Genomic DNA, 25,289 nt, shown 5'->3' with positions numbered 1-25,289 from the left:
ATACATACATACATACATACATACATACATACATACTGCATTTGTAGCCTCGAACAGCACACAAATCAGATAAAACTTTGATGTAAAATCAGAAGGGCTAGAATTTTGCGGGTTTGAAGCTGTGTTGCAAAAGGGAGGTTGTGTTACACCTGGCTTTCCTTCCCTGAACGCAGCCTTGCGTGTTTCCCGTTGCTTAATCTGCTAAATCTAGGTTTTAATCAGTCAGGTAATGTTTTCTTTATTATGCCTTCATTGCCTTGATGAGGGGTTGCAGCAGAACTGCCTCGGATGCCTTTAATGATCAGCACCGTGACCATTCTGTACGATCCTGACGTGCGTTGGAACAGGACGGGCTACGGCAGATGATATTTTGATTTAAAGGCAGCTATGAAAAATACAAGAGCCAGCCAGCCTGTCCATCCTGCGCCTTCACATCGGTTCTGGATCTCTCTCTTTGGCTCCTGTTTCCCCTCTTGCGCTCATGGTGCCCAAAATAAATTTGCGGAAAGGGGGAAAAGGTTTCGTTATAACGGCAGGATGATGAGCGAAAACAAGCGCCAGGCCAGGGGCGGGATTGGTGGACGCCCCCTCGCCGGTGCGGGCGGGGCAACGGGTTTACTTTCAGTTTCAGCTCCGAGCAGCGGAGACTCAAAAAAGAAGGAGAGGCGTCCTTTTCACGCCCTTCCTTAGGTGTGTTTTTAATTTCTACGCCGATTGCAGCCTCCAGGTATGTTGCCTGCGTGCCGCCTCGTCCTTCCTGAATCGTTTAAGGGGGGAGGGAGACCGGCCTTGGGGCACCTTAAGGGGAGGCTTGCTTCGTTTACCCATCCGCTTTTGCTGTACGACAGCTATTTGGACAGCTCGGTAAAGGGGGCTGCGAGTTCGAGCCCCCCGTGTGCGTCCTTTGGGGAAAAAGCCAGCCTGTGGGGCCGGGGGGGGGGGGCAAGTCGCACCATCCCAGGGCGCCCCGGAATTAGCGGGGGCTGTTAAATCTGAACACTTCTGAGTGCTCTTTATCCAGAAAACCTTGGAAATGTTCGCTGTAAGTCCAGCTGAACTTGATGGTATACAGTTATTTTTATTATATTTGTAGTCCTCCAAAGGCAGGGCTGGAGTTATAGGGCATTCTGCACATGGACCCACCCATTGATTGCCCCACTCTAACTTTGCTTCTCTTTCTTGCTTCAGTTGAGGGATCCTCCCCAGTAAGCCACTGTGCTAAAACCAATCTGAATTCCTTTTTTCCAGATTGCGTTCTTCTTTTGCCAAGTGACATCGTTTTGGATCCCATTCAAGGACCCCTTGCCCCAGTGTTGCTATGCCCCCCCCTCTCTCTTGGTGGGGCCCCTTTACATTGCCTGTGAATTGCACTCTGGGGGAGGTCCCCACTCAACGGGTGTCTTCCGTAGAAGGTGACTCATCCATTCCTACAGAGGCCAAACCCATCCAGGCTTTCTTGTTGGGGGGGGGGGCGCTGCTGCTTTGCAATCATAGAATAATTGACTTGGAATGTAGGGGGTTGAACTCAATGGGGATTCGTGATGGGGAGGGAGTCGTGACAGGGCCTGTTTCACATCATCCTCCACCATAGGTGACTTGTGAGCAAGCAGGGGTATGCCCACACCCACACTGGGGTGAGACCCCAGGACCGCCATTGAATTTTTGGACTTGAGAGTTGACAGCAAGCCTGACATCCTTCCCGCATTCCCATGACTTGTGTTGCTATTTTCTAGTCTGAAGCTGCTTACCGGAACAGAGTCACACCGAATCTGCATGTTCAAGCAGAGGCCCTTTCTTTGAATTGCAGTCAAGGCAAGCAGTTACGGAAATGTGTGGAACGGCCTCCATTAATTATGCTATAAAATAATACAACCCATACTTATGTGCCTTCAGTCACTTCCAAGTTGTAACAGCCTTAATAAATTCCATGGAGTGGTTTTCAACTGCCTTACTGAGTATCCTGGGATTGTGAACCCAGGTCTCCTGAGCCCTGGCCCAACACTCCATCCACTACACCACTGGTTCTTAACCTTTGTTACTCAGGTGTTTTTGGACTGTAACTCCCAGAAGCCTTCACCATCAGCTCTGCTGGCTGGGGTTTCTGGGAGTTGCAGTTCAAAAACACCTGAGTAACAAAGGTTAAGAACTACTGCACTACACCACTGAGGCTCTCCTACTAAACGTTTTACTTAACTTAATGTTCTTTAACCCTCCTTCTGAATTTCTTATTATTTGTTAGAACAGAGATAAATGGAAGGGGGGAAGGCTCTTTGCAGTGACTTCCATAGAATGTGGCTTTTGATCCATGACCTTTTGAAAGTGCTGAGTCCGATTAGTTCATTGAGAATGAAAGCCTTAATTATTTGTACAACAGTAGGATGCTATTAGCTTTCATTGTGAAGTGTATCAGGATTTGTTAGATGTGTGCTTTGTATTAAAATAATACCTATGAAGGTCCCAGTCGTTGATCCAGATTAAAATAATGCCATTAAACGTTCCTTGGAAGCCTGTGCAAATAATGATGCTAAAAGAGATGTAATCTCTACCGCAGGGGTGGAGAATGTGTGGCCCGCCAGCTGTTGTTGGACTACTACTACAACCATCATCCCCATCATATCACCTTTGGTTCTGCGGGCTAAGGCTGATGGGAGTTGTAGTCCAACAACATCTGAAAAACCACACATTCTCTATCCTGGTGTATCGGAGGCCTTCTTCCCACAAGTTTTAAAACATCCTACTGAGCTGGTGGTGGTGCTGTAGGGAAGGGGTCCCCAACCACCACCACCACCACCCTGGTCTGCAGACCGGTCCCAGTCCATGGCCTTGCCAGGACCGGGCCATGGAGACAAATCTCCTCCCCCCACACACATACACATATGCATGCATGCCCCTCCCACTCATCCACAGCCCCTCCCACCCACCCACGGACACCCCCTGCCTCCCTTGGATGCTAAACCAGTCCGTGGAGGCAAAAAGGTTGGGGACCACTGCTATAGAGAATGTCAGCAATCCTGTATTTGGAAGAAAGTTCCAGAAAGTCTGTAGAATGGGAGCCTGTGTCATGTGAACTCTCTATAGCCCTCTAAACAGAAAGAGGAACAAAAAGTGAAATGTTGTTGTCCCGCAGTTGACACAGTGTCACTCCGCACCTGGTGCCTTGCCTGAGAGCAGCAGCAGCAGCAGCCACCATGACCAGCTGTGGCCTTCTCAAGCCTTCTCGGGAACCAGGTAATTTGGAGTCCTGCCTGTGGTGGTTCAGCTTTGTTAGTGCATTATAGTAAATTCCAGTTGTTTAAGCTTCTAAAAATTCAGATACTACGTACAGCTTAAAAGGGCCAATGTAGATCTTCTCACTCATACAGTATTTTGTCATGATGTAGCTTTGTTGGGTCTTAAGCTAACAAGTTGGCCTCATTTTGGGACTTGGGGCCAGGCTGATCTGGAATGGGGGGGGGTCAGTTGTGAACTTTAGGGTTGGGGAGGTTCCTTGTTTACTGTGAGGCAAATCTTTCTGCTTTACTGTTGTCCCAGTGCCTTTACGAAGCATCTCTGTAGATGTGGTGATCCAGGGCTTCGTGGCCGACGTGGTGTCTGAGCTTCGGTACCAGAATGAGGAGAAGAATCCAGTGGAAGCCATCTTTGTCTTCCCCTTAGATGATGAAGCTGCCGTATACGCCTTCGAGGGCCTGATTGGGGGGACGCGGATTGAAGCCCAGATCCGAGAAAAGAAGCAGGTGGGGGAGTTCTGGGAAGCGTAAAGGTCCTTGGGAATACAGCAGTCTAGGTTTTGAGAGACTTCTGTTAATGTGCTGTTACATTATGAATATGAATCAGGAGAGGGATCAGGGGTTTTGAAATTGAAATTTTGAAATTAAAGTCATGTGGTAGTCACAGGCTTTCCCAGAGAGAACTTTTAATCTGTAGTTGCTGGATTTTTAAGCCCATTTCCTCCAAAAGTATTATCCCCTTTTTTAATATACCCTTTCAATCTCAAGGCGGGGTGTTTTTGCTTAGCTCGCTTCCGTGTTTCTCCCTCTTTTCCTTCTTCTTTATACAAGCTGGCTCACAAGGAGTCAGCTGAGGAGTTGACACATTCCTCTAGGTCCCCTTCTTTTTCCCTTCTTTTTCTTTTCTCATGTATGTGTTCACACGTACATACATGCAAGGTGTGTGCTTCTCAGGGCAGCGAAAAGCCTTCCAGCAAAAGGAGTTGCACAGCATTTAAAATCCTGGCAGGGAGTCAAGGAGGGAACGACAGCCTTGAGCCAGCCCCATTGGCTCCAGAGACGCTCACACTTGCTTCTCCAGCTCATTCACACACCCCTTCACCTGCTCGAAGAAGAGATCGGCAGCCAATACTGGATTTCTTTATTTTTAGTTTTGAAGTGGCATATTGGTAAAGCGATGCAGCACTAAAAGAAATAGGAGATTAAAAACACTTCTAAGTGAGGACACCCAGGATTGAGAGAGACACATACAAAGTGGAGCAAGGCAGCCAGTGCTGGCAAAAGGGAGGCCACACCGGTGAGTGCAAGGAGTGGCAAACCCCATAGACACAATTTACACTGACAGAGGTATGTACATATGCCAAAACAATTTAAACTCAATGGATTTCATAAATGAGTTAAAATAAATGATTCTCTTTCCGGCCAGTAAAATACCTTGCTTTGCAACCGAAAAACACACTTCTCGATTTAAAACATGCTAAACCTGATTCAAATACAGTCCCCCCCCCCCCCCGTGTCACCCTGGTCTTAGACACAACATTTTCTTAGGAGCAGCCACAGTTCCATTCCTTGAGATTGAAAGAGTATGTAAAAAAAAGCCAAATATTATGAATACAGAAAGCCCTATTCAGCCTCCAGTATTGCTAGTTCAAAGGGACTGAAGCTAGCTGGAGCAAGGAATTCATCTAGGTGTGACCATGGATAACTGCTGCTAGTCAAAGCTGGCCTACATAGACCAATGGACTCATATGTTTCCATAGCAGAGGGTCAGTAGTAGTGGACATGTTTTGAATGCACAAGTTCCCAAGTTCAGTCCCTGACACCTCTACATAGGGACAAGAAATACTGCAGCTTGGACAACTGCTGCCAGTTGTTGTTGACAATACTAAGCAATATGGATAAAGCTTCCTGTGTTTTTCTGTATTTCTGACACCCTATTCCTTAAGCCAAGACTCAGTCCATTGTACCACACTGGCTCTCAGTATACATATACATTAGAAGAAATTTGCTCTAATTTTGTCTCTCTCCCTTTTATTTCTCTAGCTGGATCTCAAAAATTGCAGATCTTCTCATCTTTTTGCACAACCAAATTCTGAACACATGGCAGCCAATGAGATCAGAAATCCAGTGAATCCAAAAGCTGTTAAAGAGAACAAGGACATCTAGAGTAGACCTTGTTTCTGAAAACTCCTATCTGCCTCTGACTCGCCACGTCTTACGTGTTGTCTCTTTCAATCTCTCCCATATCTGTCACCCCTTCCAGGCAGAGCAAGAGTATGATGATGCTGTGAGTGAAGGCCATCAGGCTTTCCTGCTTGGGAGAGAAGAAAACACCAGCGACATTTTCACCTGCAGTCTGGGGAACCTTCCCCCTGACGGCGAAGCCACATTGAAGCTGCGCTATGTTCAGGCATTGGTTCCAGAGCCTGATGGGGCGGTCCGCTTTGTCCTGCCTGCTGTCCTCAACCCTCGCTATGTACCACGAGGTAATAGCCTGGATCCCCTGACCTCAGCTGTTCGTTTAAAGGTGATGTGTTGCTTTCCAACTGTCATGGCACCTATATTAATGCCTACAAGAATTCCTGCAAGTGGTGGAGCCCTTGGAAAGGGCTGAGGCCTTCTGTCATCTGTCTGTACTTCACGGCCGTGTGTTCAAATCCTTCTCAAATTACACAGAGTAGGACAAAAAGAAATAGCCCAAAGTGGGAAAGGCTGTTTTGAACCATACATTAAGGCACATATGGTGAATTCTTGGCTCTTCCAGTGATTTAAACTTCAACTCCCAAAAGCCTGAGCAAACATAAGGAATTGTGGAAGTTTTTGTCTAGCATATATGGAGAGCTAAAAGCAGTGTACTGTATAGTGGAGGTCTCACAGGGTAAAACCCACAGAACTTTCTGAGTAACAGGGACAATGCCACCCCCTTCAGGTTTCCCTGTCCCCCCCCCCCCCAGATTAGCTGCAGTTATCACAATAGCTGGGAGAGAAATTGGTTTCCTACAAACAATATGCTGTTCCAAAGCATCCTTGTTATACTGCAGAGTATTTGAGGACAGTTTGGTCTTAAATGCAGTCAACAGCTATTAACTTTACCAAAGACCTCCTCCTGGTTTGTTTCCTGCCTGCTTATTGATCCACCTACCTGTACAGTGGTGCCCCGCATAGCGAGGTTAATCCATTCCGGATTAACCGTCGCTATGGGGAAACATCGCTATACGGAACAGAAAAAACTATTGGAATGCATTAAACTTCGTTTAATGGGTTCCAATGGGGCCCAAAACTCACTGTTCTGCGATGTTTCCCCCATCCGGACGCCATTTTCGCGCCCTCGGTAAGTGAGGGCAGGGTGTGAAAACGCTGCGCGTGGCCATTTTGGGCGTCCGGCAGCCATTTTGGAACCGCCGATCAGCTGTTTAAATAAATCGCTATGCAAAACTCGGTAAGTGAAACGCTAACTGATCGTCGCAAAGCGATTTTCGGCCATAGAAAGCATCGGTATGCGATTGCATTAGCGATCCCAAAAACGGATTGCTATGCAAATTCATCGTTAAACGGTGCGCTCATTATGCGAGGCACCACTGTACTTTTGGACTGTCCTTACTGGGAGGGTGGCTGCGGACAGGCTGACAGTGAGCACCTATACAGTGGTGCCTCGTATAATGAGTGCACCGTTGAACGATGAATCCGCATTGCACGCTCGCATTACGATGGGGGAACAGCTGTTCTGCGGCTCCAAAATGGCCGCAGGAACACAAAAAATGGGTGCCGGTACACCCAAGATGGCCGCCGGAAGAAAAAATTGGCCGCTGGTACACCCAAGATGGCCACCAGAACAAAAAATGGCCGCCAGAACACCCAAGATGGCCGCCGGAACAAAAAAAAGGCCACTGGTACACCCAAGATGGCCGCCAGAACACAAAAAAAGGGGCATCGGTACACCCAGGATGGCCGCTGGGATGCTCAAAATGGCTGCCGGTACACCCAAGATGGCCACCGGAACAAGGGAAAACATCGGAGAACGGTGAGTTTTGGGCCCATTTGTTTAATGTGTTCCAATTGGGGTTTTTGATCCGTTTTACGATGTTTTCCCATAGCGAAGGTTAATCCGGAACGGATTAACCTCGCTATGCGGGGCACCACTGTACTGTACTTTTAAATTTATCTCTACACTGGTGTCTAAAGGTTTAATACTTCATGTGATGACAGAATGAGGTGCTAAGGGCAGATTTCTAGCTACATTTTCTCCAATCGATCTTTGGCACAAAATACAATTTTAAAAAAAGATAGGCAGTGTGTGGGTCTTTCTTTCTGCCATGTATCAACTTAGTTCCTTTCCTTTTCTTAATGGCAAGGATCCAAAACAACAACCTCCCATCCTACACCTGCTGATAATTTTCATCTTATCCCAGTCTTTTCTCCACTTGTTCCTGCTTGGCTTAGACAGTCCTATTGCTTTTCCTCCTTCGGATGCTGGAATTGCATATTGCTGTATGTCATATCTGTAGTGGCCTGTGGTGTCTGTTGCTGTTGCAGTTCTCATTAGGGGAGGGCACCATTTTAATTTAGCTGGGGTTTATAATAAGAACTGTCCAGAAAATCCAGAAGTTCCTTCTTTCCACCCAGTGGAAAGACTTTGGAGTGGCAAATAGTTGAGTGTGCGACAAAGTAGAACAGATAAGTTTGCTTATCTGGACAGAGTTCTCTGAGCTGTTAAATTCTGACTTTCGATTGCTGGGTATTCAGCTGAGGTTTTGGTGTTGAACTGGAGTTAATGCTTCTCTTCTTTTGGTAGGCTCATCATTTTTAATAGCTACTCATTCAGCAGATCCAACTTGATCCTCTCTAGGAGTGGTTGTACCTATTAAATAGGGCCATGCGGAGACTGAGAATTTTGGTCCACTGCTTGTGATAAAATTTTAACCAGAATTCTCTCCACCCACCCCCATAAACGGGTTTGTAAGGACTGGAGATTTAATTGTCTAGTGTGAGAAAAAGCAAAACTTGGTAGTGTCATCTCTCCCTGCTTATCACTCCCTTGTCCACGGTCACCTTGTATGGATCTCTCTCTTTCTCTGCAGATTCACAAGGAGACACGGTCACTGAGAGCATTTCACGAGTGCCTAAAGGTCAGCTTCCCTACACACTCAGCCTCCATGCCACAGTGGAGTCTTCTTTTGGCATCAACCGCGTGGAGTCAAAGTGTACCCTTCAACCCCTTTGCTACACAGCAGAGGACCGCACCGCTGCCCAGGTAGGTCTACTGATGAACTGAGGTTTGAGGGGTACTTGTAGTTTGGAGGAAAGGGGGCTATATTTCTTTTTCTTCCATTCCTTGCTAGAAGGGCCGTCTCCATTCCAAATCCAGAGCAGTGCGGGACGCCAAACTATATGGCTATTGTATTCACATCACTTGGCTTTGCCTAGTTGACAGGTTTAAAAGACAGTACATGTGCAAACATACATAGAGTGCAGATGTCAGCTGAATTGTAAGCAAGGCAGGGTGGGGTGCCTGCTGTGTTCCTGATCTGAAGCTCCCCAGACCTACAATCAGTGAGATAAGAAAACCTCACCATATACAGTGGTGCCTTGCAAGACGAATTTAATTCATTCCATGGTTAATGTTGTCATGCGAAAAATTTGTTTTGCAAAATGCATTTTCCCATAGGAATGCATTGAAATCTAATTAATGCGTTCCTATGGGCAAAAAAAAAAGAACAAAGTCAAATTTGGTTTGCAAAGGGTTTATTAAGTGCTCTTTAAAGCCATACATATTGTGCAGATGATTTTAAAAATTTCAATCAAAAAACTTTTAACTTTTTAAAAATCAGAGAAAAACATTTTAAAATCTGCAAACATGAGGCAGGAACAAAAAATGGAAATCTTGCGAAAACCATTTGTCTTGCGAGTTTTTTGACCTGCGAGGCATTTGTCTTGCGAGGCACCACTTTATAGGTAACATAGCACACCAGCCTGGGCTGGAGAGATGCCATATTGGACCTTGGTCAAGCACAGTGTTAAAACTCTTCCTCCTTTAAGGCCATGGGTCTGAGAACCTTTTCTCCCACCCCATCCTAGGGGAGGGGGAAACCAGCTGTCCAAAACTAAATGCTATAAAATAACTTAAGGACTAGGTGGACTGAGAGTCTCAAGGGTCAGGAACCTTTGGCCAACCAGGTGACACGTGGCTTTGGTGTTCAAAAAAAAAAAGGCTTCAAAGCTTTTAGAGCATGTCTTGGTGCTCCATGACTAGATGGGCGTACTTTCGGTCCTCCTGTAGCTTTGGACTCCCTAAAGTCCCAGCCAGCACAGGTAAAGATGAGGGATTGTGAAAGTTGTCATCCAAAACATCAGGAGAGCTACAGATTCCCCTTCTTGCTCTTAATCACAGTCTGAGAGTTTTGGAGGAAAATGATATTTGGAGAAAATTGTAATGGAACATTTCATCTTTCTTATGAGTCAGCAAGAGGTTGTTAGCTTTACATTTGGAGCTGGTGAACTGGAAGCACCATAATATGATCACCTCTATGTGACCTTTCTGCTCTAATGGGGAAAAGCTACAAATCTAGTTCAGCAGCCTGTCTTTTGAGCTGAAAGCCATACCCCTCATTGTCTGTTGTGCTGATTCTGCAGTGCAGACTGGATACTCAGAGTTCATTCCTCTTACAGTGCTGTTTGCCATCCATAGGCTTAAGCCTTAAGCCAACAGCACTATAATGTCCCTGACTGACAGAATGTAAATGTTGCGGCATTAACAGAAGATATGCATGGGGTGTGATAGAGCCCAAAACTGGTTTCAATCCAGATTGAAATCTTGCAGATTTAGAATGCATCAAGTTTCCAGAATTAGATTTCATGGTGTAGAATGGTAGTGAGCAAGGAGTAGCCTGGAGGCTCCTTGTGGCCCCCTTCACCTCTACCCTCCTTTTGTCTAGCCAAAAGGTGAATTACTGCTCCTGGAAACGTGCAGGAGTAGCAATTCATATTTTAAAAAGGTTGCAGGACTTGCTGCATTGTTTAATAGATAAAAATTGCAAAACCAGGGTGGACCACCAGCCACTTCCAGTTTTTTTCTTTTTTTCAAGGTGAGGTTACAGTATTTTGGTTGTCCTTGTGGCTCCTATAGGGTCCCACTGGCATAATATTTTCACCCTGGCCCTTACTAAACGTTGTCGTTTTTAATTCTTCTTCTTCTTCTTCTTCTTCTTCTTCTTCTTCTTCTTCTTCTTCTTCTTCTTCTTCTTATTCTTATTCTTATTCTTATTCTTATTCTTATTATTCTTATTATTATTATTATTATTATTATTATTATTATTATTCATCCATGCTTATTTAACATTGTGTCACCTGGGTTCAGCTTATAATCATTAATACAACTATAATATATATTAAGCTCTTAATCTATACAACATGTTTCTAACCATTGATAAAACAAGTTCCATGTCCTTACTAAACATTGTTAAAGAGACAAGAGATAGTAAAACAAAAGCAGAACCTGTAAAAGAATGGAGAGAAGCCTTGTACAGGTTCTGTACCTCTGGAGACCCTGAAGAATGATTCTGGGGAGACATTTGTGGGCCAGTCCCTTTTTGGAGTTTGGCCTACACCACTGGTTCCCAACTTTGGATCCCCAAATGTTCTTGAACTAAAACTCCCAGAAGCCATCACCACTAGCTATACTGGTCAGGGTTTCTGGGAGTTGCAGTCCAAGAAGTTCTGGGGAACCAAGGTCGGGAACTACTGGTCTACACTGAAACTCAACAGTGGCCCAAATCCCTAGCCCTTGTATACCTGCTCGGGAAGTGCACCTTGAACACATCTCTGTACAGCCAACTTCTCTGATGTTTCTATTTCGCTATTTGGCAAAATGATCCCAAAGCATCCCATTAATGAGAAAAGTGATAACAGAATCAGACATCAAAGGACAAAGAGAGTCTGAAAGCATAGGACCGTCCAATCTGGGTACACCATACCATTTTTTGAACTTCTGACCCCAGAATATCTGAGGTAAACATTTGGCTGGATGAAACTGGTTTCTGCCAGCTTCCACTTGAAGTCTTCCCCAAGTAACCGGTTGAGCAGCCACTTAGGTCTTTTACAGCCTCTTTAAGCATGAGCATTTACAAATACGGTGGACCCTCTACTTAAGGAATTAATCCGTATTGGAATGGTGGCTGCAAGTCGAAAAGTCTGTAAGTCGAATCTCCATTGACCTACAATGCACTGAAAACCGATTAATCACATAACCAGTGGTTTTTATTCTATTTTTATTCCATTTTGGTTTTTTTCTGGTCTGTAAGTCGATTCTTTGGCTGCAAGTCGAATCTAAATTTTGCAGCCAGAGAAGTCTGTAACTCGAAAAGTCTGTAAGTCGAGCCATCTGTAAGTCGAAGGTCCACTGTAAATGTTGGGCAGACTGCACCCCTTTGCCATTTTGCTCAGCCTCCACAAGGCATTAATCCCTCTGACTTTTAGGAGTCTCCTGTAATTTATTAAATGCATTATTGTCACTATGAGGGTCACTTTGGCTAAACTTGTGGGGGGAACATTGGCACAGTCTGTAGGAATGTCTTAAAATATTTTTTACATTTTGCAGAATGGAAGGCAGATGTGAGAGACTTCCCTGATGGGACTGACATTTCATTAGATTGCATCCTTTTTTGTCTCTCGTCTTCATTTTCAAAAGGTCTCGTTGGCCGAAGGGCATCAATTCGACCGAGATGTGGAACTCCTGATTTATTACGAGGATGTTCATAAACCCAGTGCCATTCTAGAAGCTGGGAAGCCTGGAGTTGCCCCAGGTGAGCACAACCTACGGCAGGGATGAGAAATATGGGGTTTTCCAGATGTGGTTGGGCTACAGCTTCCAGCATTCCTTGCCGGTGGCTGTCCAGGCTGTGGATTGAAACTGTATTGAAACTAGTTTTGGGTTCTGGCACACTCCATGTGTATCTTCTGTTAATGGTGGAACATTTACATTCTGTCAGTCAGTGACATTATGGTGCTCTTGGCTTAAGGCTTAAGCCTACGGATGGAGAGCTGAATGTGTTCTGGAAGCTGAAATGCAAGGGGTTCTTGGAGATGAGGATGTCTATTGGGTCTTCCTGCTTTCTGCAAACCACAGGTTCACTGATGGGGGACCCAGCCCTTCTGCTTACTATGTACCCCAGTTTTCCAGCTGAAAAGCCAGCCCAGAGTTCTACTGGAGAATTCATCTTCCTGCTGGATCGCTCTGGCAGCATGGATTGCCATACCGACAACACACCTGATTCGCCATCACGCATTCAGAGTGCCAAGGTGCCCCACAGATCAAGGGAGGGATGAGATGGAATTGTGGATCTCCTGGAAGAAAGGAGGGGTTTCTACGTGCTATTGAACACATAGGCGGGGGGGCAAATGAGAAGAGGTATTGTTTTCTGTTGTAGGTGTGTCATTTTGATCATGCCAAGACACTCAAGATACTCTCTTTCCTACTAAACCATTTTTATCTTCACAGCAACCCTGTGAAGTAGATCAGGCCTGGAGAGAATGCCTGCCTACATAAGGTTCTTCTTAAGGAGAAAGATGGGGTAAAAATATTTTACAGAATGAGAGAAAAAGAGAGAGGCTTGTGGCTCAGTGAGGATTGGATCCCCTGTTCTAGTCCTATATTCCAGTCACTTCATCACATGGGACAGGAAGACCACTAGGAAATACTGGGAATGGATGGGTCCTTAGGAGGAACAGGAGCTTGTGATATTAAATAGGTCTTAAATGATCATTTAGTGTTATCTTCAGTACAGTGGTGCCTCGCATTACGACGTTAATTCGTTCCAGCGAAATTGCTGTAGAATGAAAACAACGTAAAGCAAAAATAAAAAAGCCATTGAAACTCATTAAAACCTGGTTAATGGTTCCAATCGGCTAAGAACTCACCGTCCAGCGAAGATCCTCCATAGGGGTGGCGGTTTTTGGGTGCCTGTGCAGGGAAAAATGGTTCCTAAACACAGCGGGGAGCCATTTTGAGCACCTGGTGGCCATTTTGAAAACCTGGCGATCAGCTGTTTTGACCGTCGGGAAGCGAAAATCGGTTTCCGAAAGAGGGAACCGATCATTGCGCAGCGAAATTCCCCCATTCAAAACGTCGTTTTGCGATCGCAAAAACCTTATTGTAATGCAGATTCATCGTTAAAAGGAGCGCCCATCTTGCGAGGCACCACTGTAACTACGGTTTTTCCTCTTCCTATCCCAGGAGACACTGATCTTCCTGTTGAAGAGTCTCCCTCTGGGGTGCTATTTCAACATCTATGGCTTTGGGTCCCGATATGACTCATTCTATCCGTGAGTACGAAAGCATCCTATACAGTTGGGGCTTCTGTTTCAGGGGATTCTGTAGCCTCCAGATATTTTGGAGTTCACCTCTTGAATGCCTTCAGCCTCCACCACTGTGCTGTCGTGACCCACTGGAGTAATGCCTCAAACAGAGAATACAGAAAACCTGCTTTACCTGTGAATTCTCTTTCTACTTATCAAGCAGAGCTCCAACGCCTGTCTCAGAAAGTCACTGGCTAAATTTGTTGCTAGAATCTGGAAAGGCGTGATGGGAGATTCAGTGGCCTTTTAGACATTGGCACATTGCTACTCCCAGCATCCTCCTTCCTTTCTTACCATCTCTCCACATTGGTCTACCTGCCAGGGACTGATGAGAAGTGAAGTCTCAAAATGCTAGAGTTGCAGGGAGGGAGGACACTTGACTGAATGTAAGAAAATGCCCCCAGTCACCTTGACTCTCTGACACCCTCTGCAGGAAGAGTGTAGAATATACCCAGGAGACAATGTCAGACTCGCTTCAGCGTGTGAAGGAACTGGAAGCTGATCTGGGGGGAACTGAGATTCTGCAGCCACTGAAGGCCATTTACAGCGAGCCATGCCATGAAGGACATCCTCGCCAGGTGACTGAGACTCCCTTTGGGGCCCGTTTCCCTTTTGTACAAAATGGAAGTTTGTACTAAGCTCATACTTGCAGAAGAGTAATGAAAGTATGTGGCCCAGGGGTGTTAGTGACCCAAGAAGTTGGAATCCATATGTCCGTGTGGAAGTGAGTAGTCCTTAGCCACTCTCTCAAATCCTAGACTTGTTGGTACCTATGTACAGTGGTGCCTCGCTTAACGAGCGCACCGTATAACGATGAATTCGCATAGCGATCCCTTTTTTGGGATCGCTAATGCGGAGGCATACCGACGGTCGCAATGGGCAAAACTCGCATCGCGAAGATCGGTAAGCGTTTCGCTTACCGATCTTCGCATTGCGATGTCGGGGGACCAGCTGTTCAGCGGTTCCAAAATGGCTGCCGGAAGCCCCAAAATAGCCACGCGCAGCATTTTCGCGCCCTGCCCTCGCTTACCGAGGGCGCGAAAATGGCTGCCGCTATGGAGGAACATCGCTGAACGGTGAGTTTTGTGCCTATTTGGAACGCATTAAATTATGTTTAATGCATTCCAATGGGTTTCCCTATTCCGTTTAGCGATGTTTCCCCATAGCGAAGGTTAATCCGGAACGGATTAACCTCGCTATGCGGGGCACCACTGTACAAGCAAGCACACATTTTCCCCTCCCCTTACATTCTGCTTTTCCTCCAGTAACCTCTAGGTGGTGTGTGACTCTCCTCCCCGTTTAATCCTCACAAGAACTCTGTGAGGTACATCAGGCTGAGAATGCCAGAGACTGGCCCAAGCTTACCACAACTCTATCAGGATTCATTGGGCACTAGACACTTGATCTGAATTCCAATCCTACCCTCCAGTATTCTCACACTGCCTCTCAGTGTGAGAATACTGACTGTGGAGATTTTCAGGAAGGGGGACATATTTGATGTGTTGAATTTGGTAGCAACTTCTCAAAATCCTTCTGAAATGATCACCTCATCTTACAAAACATACCTTGAGACATTCTTTGTATTGATCAGAGATGGAGGAAGGTTTGTTTTTTTTTTAAGAGGAGAGTGCCAGAAATCCTCCAGCCAATATGGAGTATTCTGGGAATGACAGTCTTAAAAAGCAACTTTTTCTGTGTTTGGGAAGGACCGACATCTTCCAAGCTCACAGGGATGTAGGGAGGTTGCATGGAATTGGCCTGTTCTCCATCTTCATGGCTAAGATAATCTTTGATCTCTCTTACACCCCAACTCTTCCCAGCTTTTTGTCTTCACTGATGGTGAAGTGTCTAATACAGACAAGGTCATTGCTGAAGTTCAACACCACAGCAGCTCTCACAGGTAAGGGGCAAGAAAGGAATATAAGTTTGCCTTCTGGTTTGCATTCTTGGCTTGTGTCACCTTCTTTGACCCGATCTCTTTCTCCTCGTGCCCCCAAACAGGTGCTTTTCTTTTGGTATTGGCGAAGGTGCCTCCACAGCTCTTATCAAAGGCATCGCTCGAGCGGCTGGCGGCAGTGCGGAGTTCATCACGGGCAAAGAGCGCATGCAAGCCAAGGTGAGATTAAAGGAGCCGTGACCTTTCCCCCTTGACCTCCTTCCTTCCCTTGCCCCCGGCCCCCAAAATGGGCATGAGCTTAATTTAAAGAGCCTGGATGAAACCAGAATAAACAAGATCTGTCACTGCCTGCCTGATGCCAGAGAGACCAGGGCTTAAAGAAAGGTATCCTTAGACTGGTCTTTTGGCTCACTTTTCTCCTCTTTATCTCTTTACCTCTCACTCTTTACCTGGATGCCTTCTTAAACATTGCACAACTTATAATGCCCACTGGATGTACATCTAGACCAGTAGTTCCCAAACCTGGGTCCCCAGATTTTCTTGGACTAATATTCTCAGAAGCCTTCGCCACTAGCTGTGCTGGCCAGAATTTTTAGAAGTTGTAGTCCACGACCATATGGGAATCCATGGTTGGGAACCACTAGATCTATTTTTTAAAAAAATGTATCTTTGAACGGATTTAGTGGAAACAATACTTCCATGCTTTTATTGGGGAGATGGTGATCATTACCCAAATCATTGGCATTCTTATATTCGTGGAACAGAGCGATGGATATCAAGTCAGCAGTTAACTGTTACAAATTGCTTTTCAGAATGAGGAGAGTCTCTTAAAGTTACATTTCAAAACTGGAGTGATGCTACCTTTTTGATGTAATAAGGAACATAAAATCATAGAGTCATGAAATTGGAAGGGGCCTATAAGGCCATTGAATCCAACCCCATGCTCATTGCAGGAGTACAAATGAAATGATACCTGCCAGATGATTGTCTAAATTTTTCCAGAATGCCTCCAGTGCTGGAGTGCTCACCACTCACCATTGGTTCTACTGTCGTACTGCTCTAACAGTTTGGAAGTTTTTTCCTGATATTCAACCGAAATCTGGCTTCCTGTAACTTGAGCCTATTGTTGCATGTCCTGCACTCAGGGATGATCAAGAACAGATCCTGTCCCTCCTCTGTATGACAACCTTTCAAGTATTTGAAAAGTGCTATCACGTCTCCCCTCGATTTTCTTTTCTTAAGGCTAAACATGCCTAGTTCTTTCAGTTTTTCATCACAAGACTTGGTTTCCGGCCGCCCTGATCATCCTTGTTGCCCTCTTCTGAACTTGTTCCAATTTGTTGGCATCCTTCTTGAAGTGTGGTGTTTGTTTACCCTTATCAATATTATGTCCTCACCACCACCGAAACAAATAAGGAGTAGCAACAAGCTGCTTTGGAGGGGATGGCAGTTGATATTAACAAATAATGCGTGATGGATTTGTAGTGAGACACGTAAGAAATTACTGGTCAAAAAATAAGTTTTCAGCCTCTGTGGTTTAACATAAATTTAGTTCTCCCTGAATACCCAAAGGGCTTTCCAAAATTGTACAAAAGATAAGAAATTTTAAAAAGAGGGCCCCTTATTTAACTGTTTTTTCCAGTTCATTTCAAAAGGTATCCACACAGTTTTAGGCAGAATCTTGGTCCATATGAGTTGAAGACTTGGATATATGTGTATGTGTTGAGTTGTTTGTTTCTACACAAGAGTCCAGGTTCTCTCCCACCCATATTGTAAGACTGCTGTCTTCTTGCAGGCCCTGCAGTCTTTGAAGAAGGCCCTCCAGCCAGCAGTGACAAAGATTTCCCTCAACTGGCACTTGCCTTCTAGTCTTGAGGCCATGCTAGTGGGATCAGGACCTCGGGTCATCTTCCAGGGACAGCGTTGCCTCATCTATGCCCAGATTTGTGGGCAGCTTCAGGCAAGTAACCCCGCACTAAATTCCTAAGAGAAGAAACGTTGCTTTCCATTCTCAGTTGACCAAATGGGGCCAGCCTTTGCTAAAGCAATTTAGACGGCCTCTAGAGAATCCACAATCCAGAATGTCCTTCTCCCACAAGGCATTCTTCCCTGCCCTGATGCGTCAGTGTTTTTTGCAGCCTACAGACTCCATGACAGGCAAAGCTGTCCTTCACTACACCTTCCAAGACCAGTCTTTCACAGAGACGGCAACATTCTCACTCCACGCTCAGGAGAAGGACAGGTGAGACCACTTTTGTAGACCTCCACTGTCTTTGTCAAAGATGATGGAAATTCGCTTCCTTACAGACAGCATTTGGGATTCCTCGTTGTAGAATATTTGATAGTGGAGTTGAAAAGCTAGGAATCGTGGCTCCCCTTTGGGAACCACCGTCTTTCAGTTCCATGTCTGGGGCTTCAGGCTAAAACCATAAATGTTTCATCATGTTTAGCATGCATATGTAAATATGGAATGGATAATGCATAGTAAGTGCATCAGGTTTTCAGGGCCTCTGGAAAATATATCCCCTGATAGGGCCTCCTCATCTTCTGGTCCCTGACAGGGTCTCATTGTAGTCATTGTGGGCAGTGGTCTTGCCAGGTGCCTATTGTATTTTCCATCAGGTTTGGACCTACACTTAGGTGGCATAAGGCATCAACCGACGTGGGAGATGCTGGGGGTGAGGGAAAGACGATGACAGTGTACTAAAAGGACAGAGCTGTGGGTACCATACACCCAGCCCTCTTCCCACGTAGCTCGAACCTCCTAGACAAGAGTGATCACATCATCTTGTCATTCAGCCAAAGCTGCTAAAGGACTTGGGCCAGCCTTGTTTTCTACAACAGAGCAAAAGTTTGGGGACAGAATTGTGGGAAGCTAAAATGTCCACTAAACCCACTCATTTAGCACTGCTTTGTGTGGGCTGAGCCACTTTCACTTTCATGAGGGACAGAACTCCAGTCTGCCATCTTAGGGTGATGACATCACACACAAACCCCTCGCTGGGGTTACGATCCCACTAAGCCAGGTTTCTCCAGATGGAGCTGCATGTTGCATAGGCAGCATGCGTGCCTTATTTGTCATAACTGACATTCTGGCTTGGCTAGTATCAAACAAGCAAGGATTTGTAAAATTTGAACAAAACTGGTGGGCTGCCTTAACTTGTGAAAGGGGGGGGGACATGGCAAAAGGTTGGAATATGGAGGTCAACCCTTATAGTTGCTCACTTTTTGGGGGCTTCATTGAGCATCCACACTAGGAAGCAGGAGTGAACAGGGTGCATGCAGATTGTTTGTTTAGCCAGGATTCTCAGGAAATTTTCCTTATTTTATTTATTTATTTATTTATTTATTTAATTTATATGCCGCCCACACTACCCAAAGGTCTCTGGGTGGCTTACAGCATTTAAAATACAATAAAAATATGTACAATTAAAATACAATTAATATATATATAAAATTGCCATCAGACCCACAGTTAATATTATTTCAGTTAAAAGCCTTCTGGAACAGGAAGGTTTTGACCTGGCGCCGAAATGTCATCAGTGTCGGCGCCAGACGAATCTCAGTCGGGAGGGCATTCCATAGTCTGGGGGCAGCTGCCGAGAAGGCCCTTTGTCTACAAGCCATCCCTCTTACCTCCTTGAGGGATGGCTCTTTCAAAAGGGCCCCCTGGCTAGATCTTAACTGCCGGGTAGGCTCATATGGAAGGAGGCGGTCCTTCAGGTATCCAGGGCCCAAGCCGTTTATTGTGTTGTGTGACCCACACAGCCAGGCCTCACCAGGCCTCTGAACACTGGGTGAGCATAGTCCTTGTGTAGAGAAGATGAATAAAGCAGACGTTTTCCCTCATGAGGCAATAGGGTATCAGAACAACCTATACAGGCTAGATTGGGGTCCCAAACAAGGCACATTAAGGCTTGAATCTGGCTTGAAACCCATTGATATTCCCGGGTACACTAGTGAATCAGTGGGATTTCAATGCCACTTAAAAGCAGTTGCAACTAGCAGGTGGTTTTAGGCAAACACAGGTGAAAGCCATTCTTGTGTGGTCAGGCCAGAGAAACACCCTCTGGAGTATAGGGCAAAGCCATGAGTAAATGGAAAAACAAACAGCAAAGGGTTTCCAAGTTTCAAGCTGTGGGGCTTCTTGTGCAAAGGCTGTGGACTTTCCATTACAAGCTATACAGAAGAGTCTTTTTTTTAAAAAAAAAAATCTTTCTCTCTCCATCTCTCATGCTTACCCCCCCCCACTAACTCCCCCTCACAAACCACCCCCAGGCTTCCTATTCACCGCCTGGCGGCGCAGGTCCTTCTGCAGCATCTTGAGGGGAACGAAGATGAGGGGAAGAAACGCCTGGCACTGGAGACGAGCCTGAGTTCTGGGGTGGTGTGTTCACAGACAGCCTACATAGGAGTCAACACGGAGCTGGGCAAGCCACTTCAGGGGTCCCTCACCCGCAGAAACATCCCGCTTGCATATGGAGGTGAGTTGAAGGGTGTGCCCATGAGGCGGCGCCAATCGCCAATGGGTGGAGGCAGTCAAACAGAAGGCCATGTTATGTGTTGGCACCGTGTGGAAGATTTTTTTTCTTGGTGACAATAGCACCTGGGCTGCTACCTGTACAAACTGGGACGAACCGGGTTTTGCCCATCTGTACTCACAATGTGATTTTTTAAAAAAAAGAAAAAAAGATACCATTAAAAACACAATGTATCAGAAGATAGTTAAACAAATTATCAAAAGCAGCCCTCAAGAGAGAAAACCTTCGATCCCACTTAAAGCTGGATAGCTCTAGTGCAGTAGTTCCCAACCTTGGGTAACTCAGGTGTTCTTGAACTGCAACTCCCAGAAACCCCCTTCACCACGGCTGGTGGTGAAGGCTTCTGGGAGTTGCAGTCCAAGAACAACTGGATTAGCCAAGGTTGGGAACCCCTACTCTAGGGCTATAGTCCACAGGAGTGTGCTTGAGTTCCTTAAAGACAGAATATTGAGTACCTTGATGAACTTCAAATCTCAGGAATCCCATTTAAACTCAAATCAAACCGCTATGTACTGTTTACCAGTGTAGATAAATACTTCTCCTCAAGCTTTTCCAAAGTGTTTGCGTTGTGCCTTGCCTCAGTTGACAAGAGTCCGTGCTTAGGATGGACCCCTTCCATTTTTCTTTAAATAGCAGCGGGGGAGGGGGTTAATGGAGGAGGGAGCTGTGCTGCCTCATGTCTGATATTCTGAAAACAAACCAACAAATGTTTTCAGGAGTAGCAGAGCTGGGGTGCAGAGGCCCTCCCCCCAACAGGGCAGAATTGCTTCCCACTGATTCACGAGGACACTAGGGGTCTTTTGGAGCAGAAATAGATCATTCAAGGAGGATACCGGGGGGGGGGCTGTTTGCATTCCCGGGGGGGGGCTGTTTGTATCCCCCCCCCTCAGTAGTGAACCTGTGGCCCTTGAGGTTGGACTGTCAACTCTAAGCAGCTGTAGCCACTGGTGGGCTGTAGTCATGCCGAAGGCTACAGTTTCCCTGCCTTCAGCGCAGTAGGAGTATGGTGGAATACAAATGAAACGGAACTTTTCTTTCTCCTTGAGCGCCAATAATGCCCCTCATTATTGCTCTGTTTTTGTTCCTCCCAAGGATCTGGCTTTATGTGTGCAATGTATTCAGTGCCTCAACCAATGATGTGTTCAATGCCAGCATTGGGTGCTAGAAATGAATATTCACATGGAGCACTAGGGTTCGGGGCGGCAAAGGCAGCGCCGAGGTATTTAAAAATTTCACGCCGGAAACAGCATACAAGTAAGGAAAGCCATGGCATCACAGTGGGCTGTCTGTATGATCTGAATGGGAAGAGCCAAACTCTATACTTATTAGTTTGTGGGTGTAATTATTAATTGTGAACTTGACATAAAATCGGTCAGTGGGACACTTCTTTATAAGCCTGGATTGCACCCTAATCTCTTCAGGTCTTGGAAGTTTTTGAACAGGGAAGTGGGCAAAAGGGGGCACCAACTTTCAAGGGAAAGGATAGAAGGGGGGATCCACAGAGACCCACCCTGACTTGAGGAGATCCCTGGGCATTTTCTGCATGTAAGAAATGCCAAGAACTGACTGGAAATTTACTGGTAGATAATGGGTGGCGAGGTCTATTAAGTGTGTGGTCAGCTTTGTTCTGACAGTCCAAACCTATCCCAAATTGATGCATGAAAACACAAGAGATCCTTTTTGAAAAGTATATTCCCTAGGTAGATGATAAGTATACTCATTCACCAGAACTGCTGGATAGTTCAGTGACTTGGGCATCTGGCTGCACAGCCAGAGGTTGAGAGTTCAGTTCCCCATTGGGTCTCCATGACAGGGGCTGGATTCAGTTATCTGTATGTAGGGTGCCTTCCAGCTCTGCAGTTCTAAGATGATGATAATGAGTGGGAAAAATGTATCACAGCAAAATCCCTCCTTTTCTGTCTCCACAGTTGGATGTTACAGTTCATCATCTCCCCCTGAAGGTAATGTATGTGAAAGCTTTCTTAGATCTTAAGGCTGAGGTGGTGGGGCATTTGGGAAATGGTGGGGGATCTGCCATATGGGCAAGCTGCACCGAAGCGAAAATCCCCCCTCCGTCTTTTGTTGTCTCTACCAGTTGGATTGTGTGCTGTGTGACTCTTCAAGTAATGCTTGAGATGAGTATCCTTGGATATGGGCGAGAGGACAATTGCCGAAGCATTGTGCAAGATGAATGTGAAATCTGTCTGTCTCTAGATTTCAAATACAGTAGGAGTCCCCTTATCTGCAGGATCAGGATCTGCTGATTCACTTACCTGCAGTCTGAAAATATTAAATATATTAAAAGAAAAATCCACCAAAATATTTATGTTTCATGATGCAGTTACCAGAACTGGCCACTTGTCAGAGACCATGCAATATACAGTACAGCGGTGATCCCCAACCTTGGGCCTCCAGATGTTCTTGGACTTCAATTCCCAGAAATCCCGGCCAGCAGAGGTGGTGGTGAAGGCTTCTGGGAGTTGTAGTCCAAGAACATCTGGAGGCCCAAGGTTGGGGTCCACTGCAGTACAGGGTTCCTTATTAAAATAGTAATCCATGTTTTTCGGCATCTGTGGAAGGACTTCGAACCAATCCCCTGCAGTTACAGGGGTCCTACTATACAGCGATCCAATCTGAATTTCAGTCATTAGCATGAGAAGCAAAATGTGTATAGTGATGCTAGTGAAGAATTTTAATGTGTAAGCACTCATTGTGACATTATATTCCACAGTTGCCATGTCAGCAGCTCCACAAAGTTTTGATGAAGAAAAGCCGAGCCCCAAGGAGGAAGAATCACCACTCTTGCACCTAGTTTCCCTTCAGAATGCCAATGGATCATGGCCTCTGGCTTCTAACCTGGCCAGCATCCTAGGCCTGAGTGAGGCAGAGATACTGAGCAAAATACCTGCCCAGGTAAGTTTATGACAGGTAGCTTCTACCCTGTTAAGGGGAGGTCCTGGTTTATCTGACCAACCACTTGTGATTTTAAAAGGCCATGCTTAGAGATCAGAGCTAAGAATTACAGATTGCTCTTACTGGCAAACGGCTCAATTCCTGCTGCTTCTTGCCTTGTGTCAAGTTTAATATTTGTTTCTGTTGTTATGGAGAACCTAGTAAGGTTGTCAGAGTATGTGAGATGTTCAAGAAGTTTCCTCTTACCACCCCTTCTTGGGTTTCCATGGCCAAACAGGGATTTGAACCCGGGTCTCCTGAGTTGTAGTCCAGCACTCTTAACTACAGTGGTGCCTCGCATTACGACGTTAATTCGTTCCAGCAAAATTGCTGTAAAATGAAAACATAATGCGATTTTAAAAAGCCCATAGAAATGCATTAAACCTGATTAATGCATTCCTAGGGGCTTGAAACTCACAGTCCAGCGAAGATCCTCCATAGCGCGGCCATTTTTACTGCCTGTGCAGCAAGGAATCCGTGCCAGAAAAGAGCGGGCGGCCATTTTGTTTACCTGGGTGCCATTTTGAAACTGCCGATCAGCTGGCCGAAAATCATCGCTTTGCAATGATTGGTTCCCGAAGCAGGGAACTGATAATCGCAAAGGAAAATTCCCCCATAGGGAACATCGTTTTGCGATCACAAAAACATCGACGTCTAGCGATTCTGTCGTCAACAGAGCACCCGTTAAGCGAGGCATCACTGTACACTGTGCTAGCTCTCAGTTTCTATGAGTAACAGAAAATGGGTGTCTGAAACTTCAGCATGAGACAGGTCACCTTATAAACAGACAAATTGGAGATGTTGGCAGAAAGGTACCTTTGCTAAGGTTTGTTCCATGCAGAGCTTGGTAAAACCTCTTTTCTTTTGTATTGTATTCCTGCTCTCATACCTAGAACTGCTGGATAGCCCAGTAGTTTAGGTCTCTGGCTGCAGAACCAAAGGTTGGGAGCTCAATTCCCCCATTGTGCCTCCTTGACAGGGGCTGCACTCATTGATCCATAAGGTCCCTTTCAGCTCTGGAGTTCTAAGATAACCTTCCAGTTAGCATGTCCACTGACTGGGGAATATCCACGAATTACACAGCATCCCCTCGCCCACACGCACAAAAAGTTTCCAAGTTCAGATTCCATAGAAATGGCTCTAACCTTTGTCATTTCAGACCATGGATTGCAAATCCAAATCCAAGCAGTTTCAGGTCCGTGGGTCATGGACTAGAAAGCCACATTTCACTGTTACTTGCTCTCCTTAAAACTGACCAGGCATTTATGTCTATACAAGTCCAGTAAATGTGCAAGTTTCCACTGTGCCTTTTGTCCTCCTCCTCTCACCCCCAGGTGGCCCAGAATGTGTGGGCGACAGTACTGGCTCTCCTGTGGCTCCACTCCAAGGCTTTGGAGCAGAAAGACGAGTGGGAGCTTCTAGAAATGAAAGCTCTCAACTGGCTCCACGCAACGGCCGGTAAGATGGTGAGGGAGAACTGAGAATGGGGCGAGGAAGAATAGGAGGGCATCACAAAGAGTAGAAAGAGTTCGATATTAGGAAAAGAAGGCTCCATCTGCATCCCCTTCAAACCTACTGGGGCCAATTAATCCCTCATTAAGGCTCTTATTTCCTGAAGAAAGGTCAAGCAGCCCTGCTCGTTGAAACCCCAGTTGAGTCATTGTCACTGTTCTGTGCATTATCAGGTTTCTGGTCTATCACAAGTGCATGAATAATAACCTCCGAAGGGTCCTGTCTTGCGCAAGTCTTGCAAATATCTCTCAAATTCTCTCTCTACAGCACCTTGCCTGGTGGAGATTGTGAAAGCTGGCAATGCACTGCTGGGAACCAGTGTGGACCCCCAAACGCTGGAGGTCTGAAGTCGGCTGCATCACCTGATGGTTTGAACTGGCGTTCCTACTTTTTTGTGCCTTCCTTCAAAAAAGCTCTCCTGCATTTCCAAAAGTGGCATGAGTCCCTGCCAAGTTATAGTTCCTTCTGATTTCTGAGTATCTCTACTAAGTGGTAGAATTTTCTCTTACCGCAATAGGCTTGAGATCAACAGGCCTCTTTGGTCTATGTTAGCCCAGCACTTTCCTAAAGGAACATATTAATTTTTTAAGTCTTAAAAAAAAAAACAAGAATACATCATTACTGGCAGAAAAAAGAAAGAACAGAACCAAGCACTGGATACGCAATCTAAGCTTATTTCCAGATAATATTGAATATTTTTCTGCTGTAACTAACCTTCAGGGTGGAATTAATAGTAGTTAAGCTTTTAATGTGATCTGTTCTATATTGCTTGGAGCCAAGAAATGAAAAAATAAACTTCAGTTTACATCA

General features: G+C 45.6%; 1 protein-coding gene across 2 annotated transcripts; it reads left to right on the top strand.

Annotated features, from left to right (window-relative positions):
- The first annotated feature begins 24 nt into the window (after positions 1 to 24).
- On the top strand, positions 25 to 25,289 carry LOC110086449 (von Willebrand factor A domain-containing protein 5A). Of its 2 annotated transcripts, XM_020807374.3 has the most exons (20): positions 25 to 727; positions 1,249 to 1,412; positions 3,128 to 3,228; positions 3,532 to 3,734; positions 5,491 to 5,713; positions 8,306 to 8,478; positions 11,911 to 12,025; positions 12,349 to 12,521; positions 13,456 to 13,544; positions 14,011 to 14,155; positions 15,398 to 15,477; positions 15,579 to 15,693; positions 17,270 to 17,434; positions 17,613 to 17,716; positions 19,753 to 19,958; positions 21,108 to 21,269; positions 21,944 to 21,976; positions 22,747 to 22,928; positions 24,302 to 24,425; positions 24,747 to 25,289. In XM_020807374.3, exons 3-20 carry the CDS (start codon positions 3,189 to 3,191, stop codon positions 24,824 to 24,826), a joined length of 2,412 nt encoding a protein of 803 aa, XP_020663033.3. In that variant the 5' UTR covers positions 25 to 727; positions 1,249 to 1,412; positions 3,128 to 3,188; the 3' UTR covers positions 24,827 to 25,289. The 2 variants fall into 2 exon arrangements, with proteins under 2 accessions (XP_020663033.3, XP_020663032.3); XM_020807373.3 differs by lacking the exon at positions 1,249 to 1,412.

This window comes from Pogona vitticeps, chromosome 6 (assembly GCF_051106095.1).
Source record: "Pogona vitticeps strain Pit_001003342236 chromosome 6, PviZW2.1, whole genome shotgun sequence".
In the NCBI taxonomy this organism is placed as follows: Eukaryota; Metazoa; Chordata; class Lepidosauria; order Squamata; family Agamidae; genus Pogona; species Pogona vitticeps.
Note: the sequence above shows the minus strand (reverse complement) of the source record. Positions and strands in the feature narration are given on the sequence as shown.

Excerpts from the sequence above, each read along its gene's own strand:
- LOC110086449 (XM_020807373.3), top strand. The coding sequence starts at position 3,189 with ATGACCAGCTGTGGCCTTCTCAAGCCTTCTCGGGAACCAG. Across the intron at positions 8,479-11,910 it reads AGGACCGCACCGCTGCCCAG|GTCTCGTTGGCCGAAGGGCA; the intron begins GTAGGTCTACTG and ends CATTTTCAAAAG. Across the intron at positions 19,959-21,107 it reads CATCCCGCTTGCATATGGAG|GATCTGGCTTTATGTGTGCA; the intron begins GTGAGTTGAAGG and ends GTTCCTCCCAAG.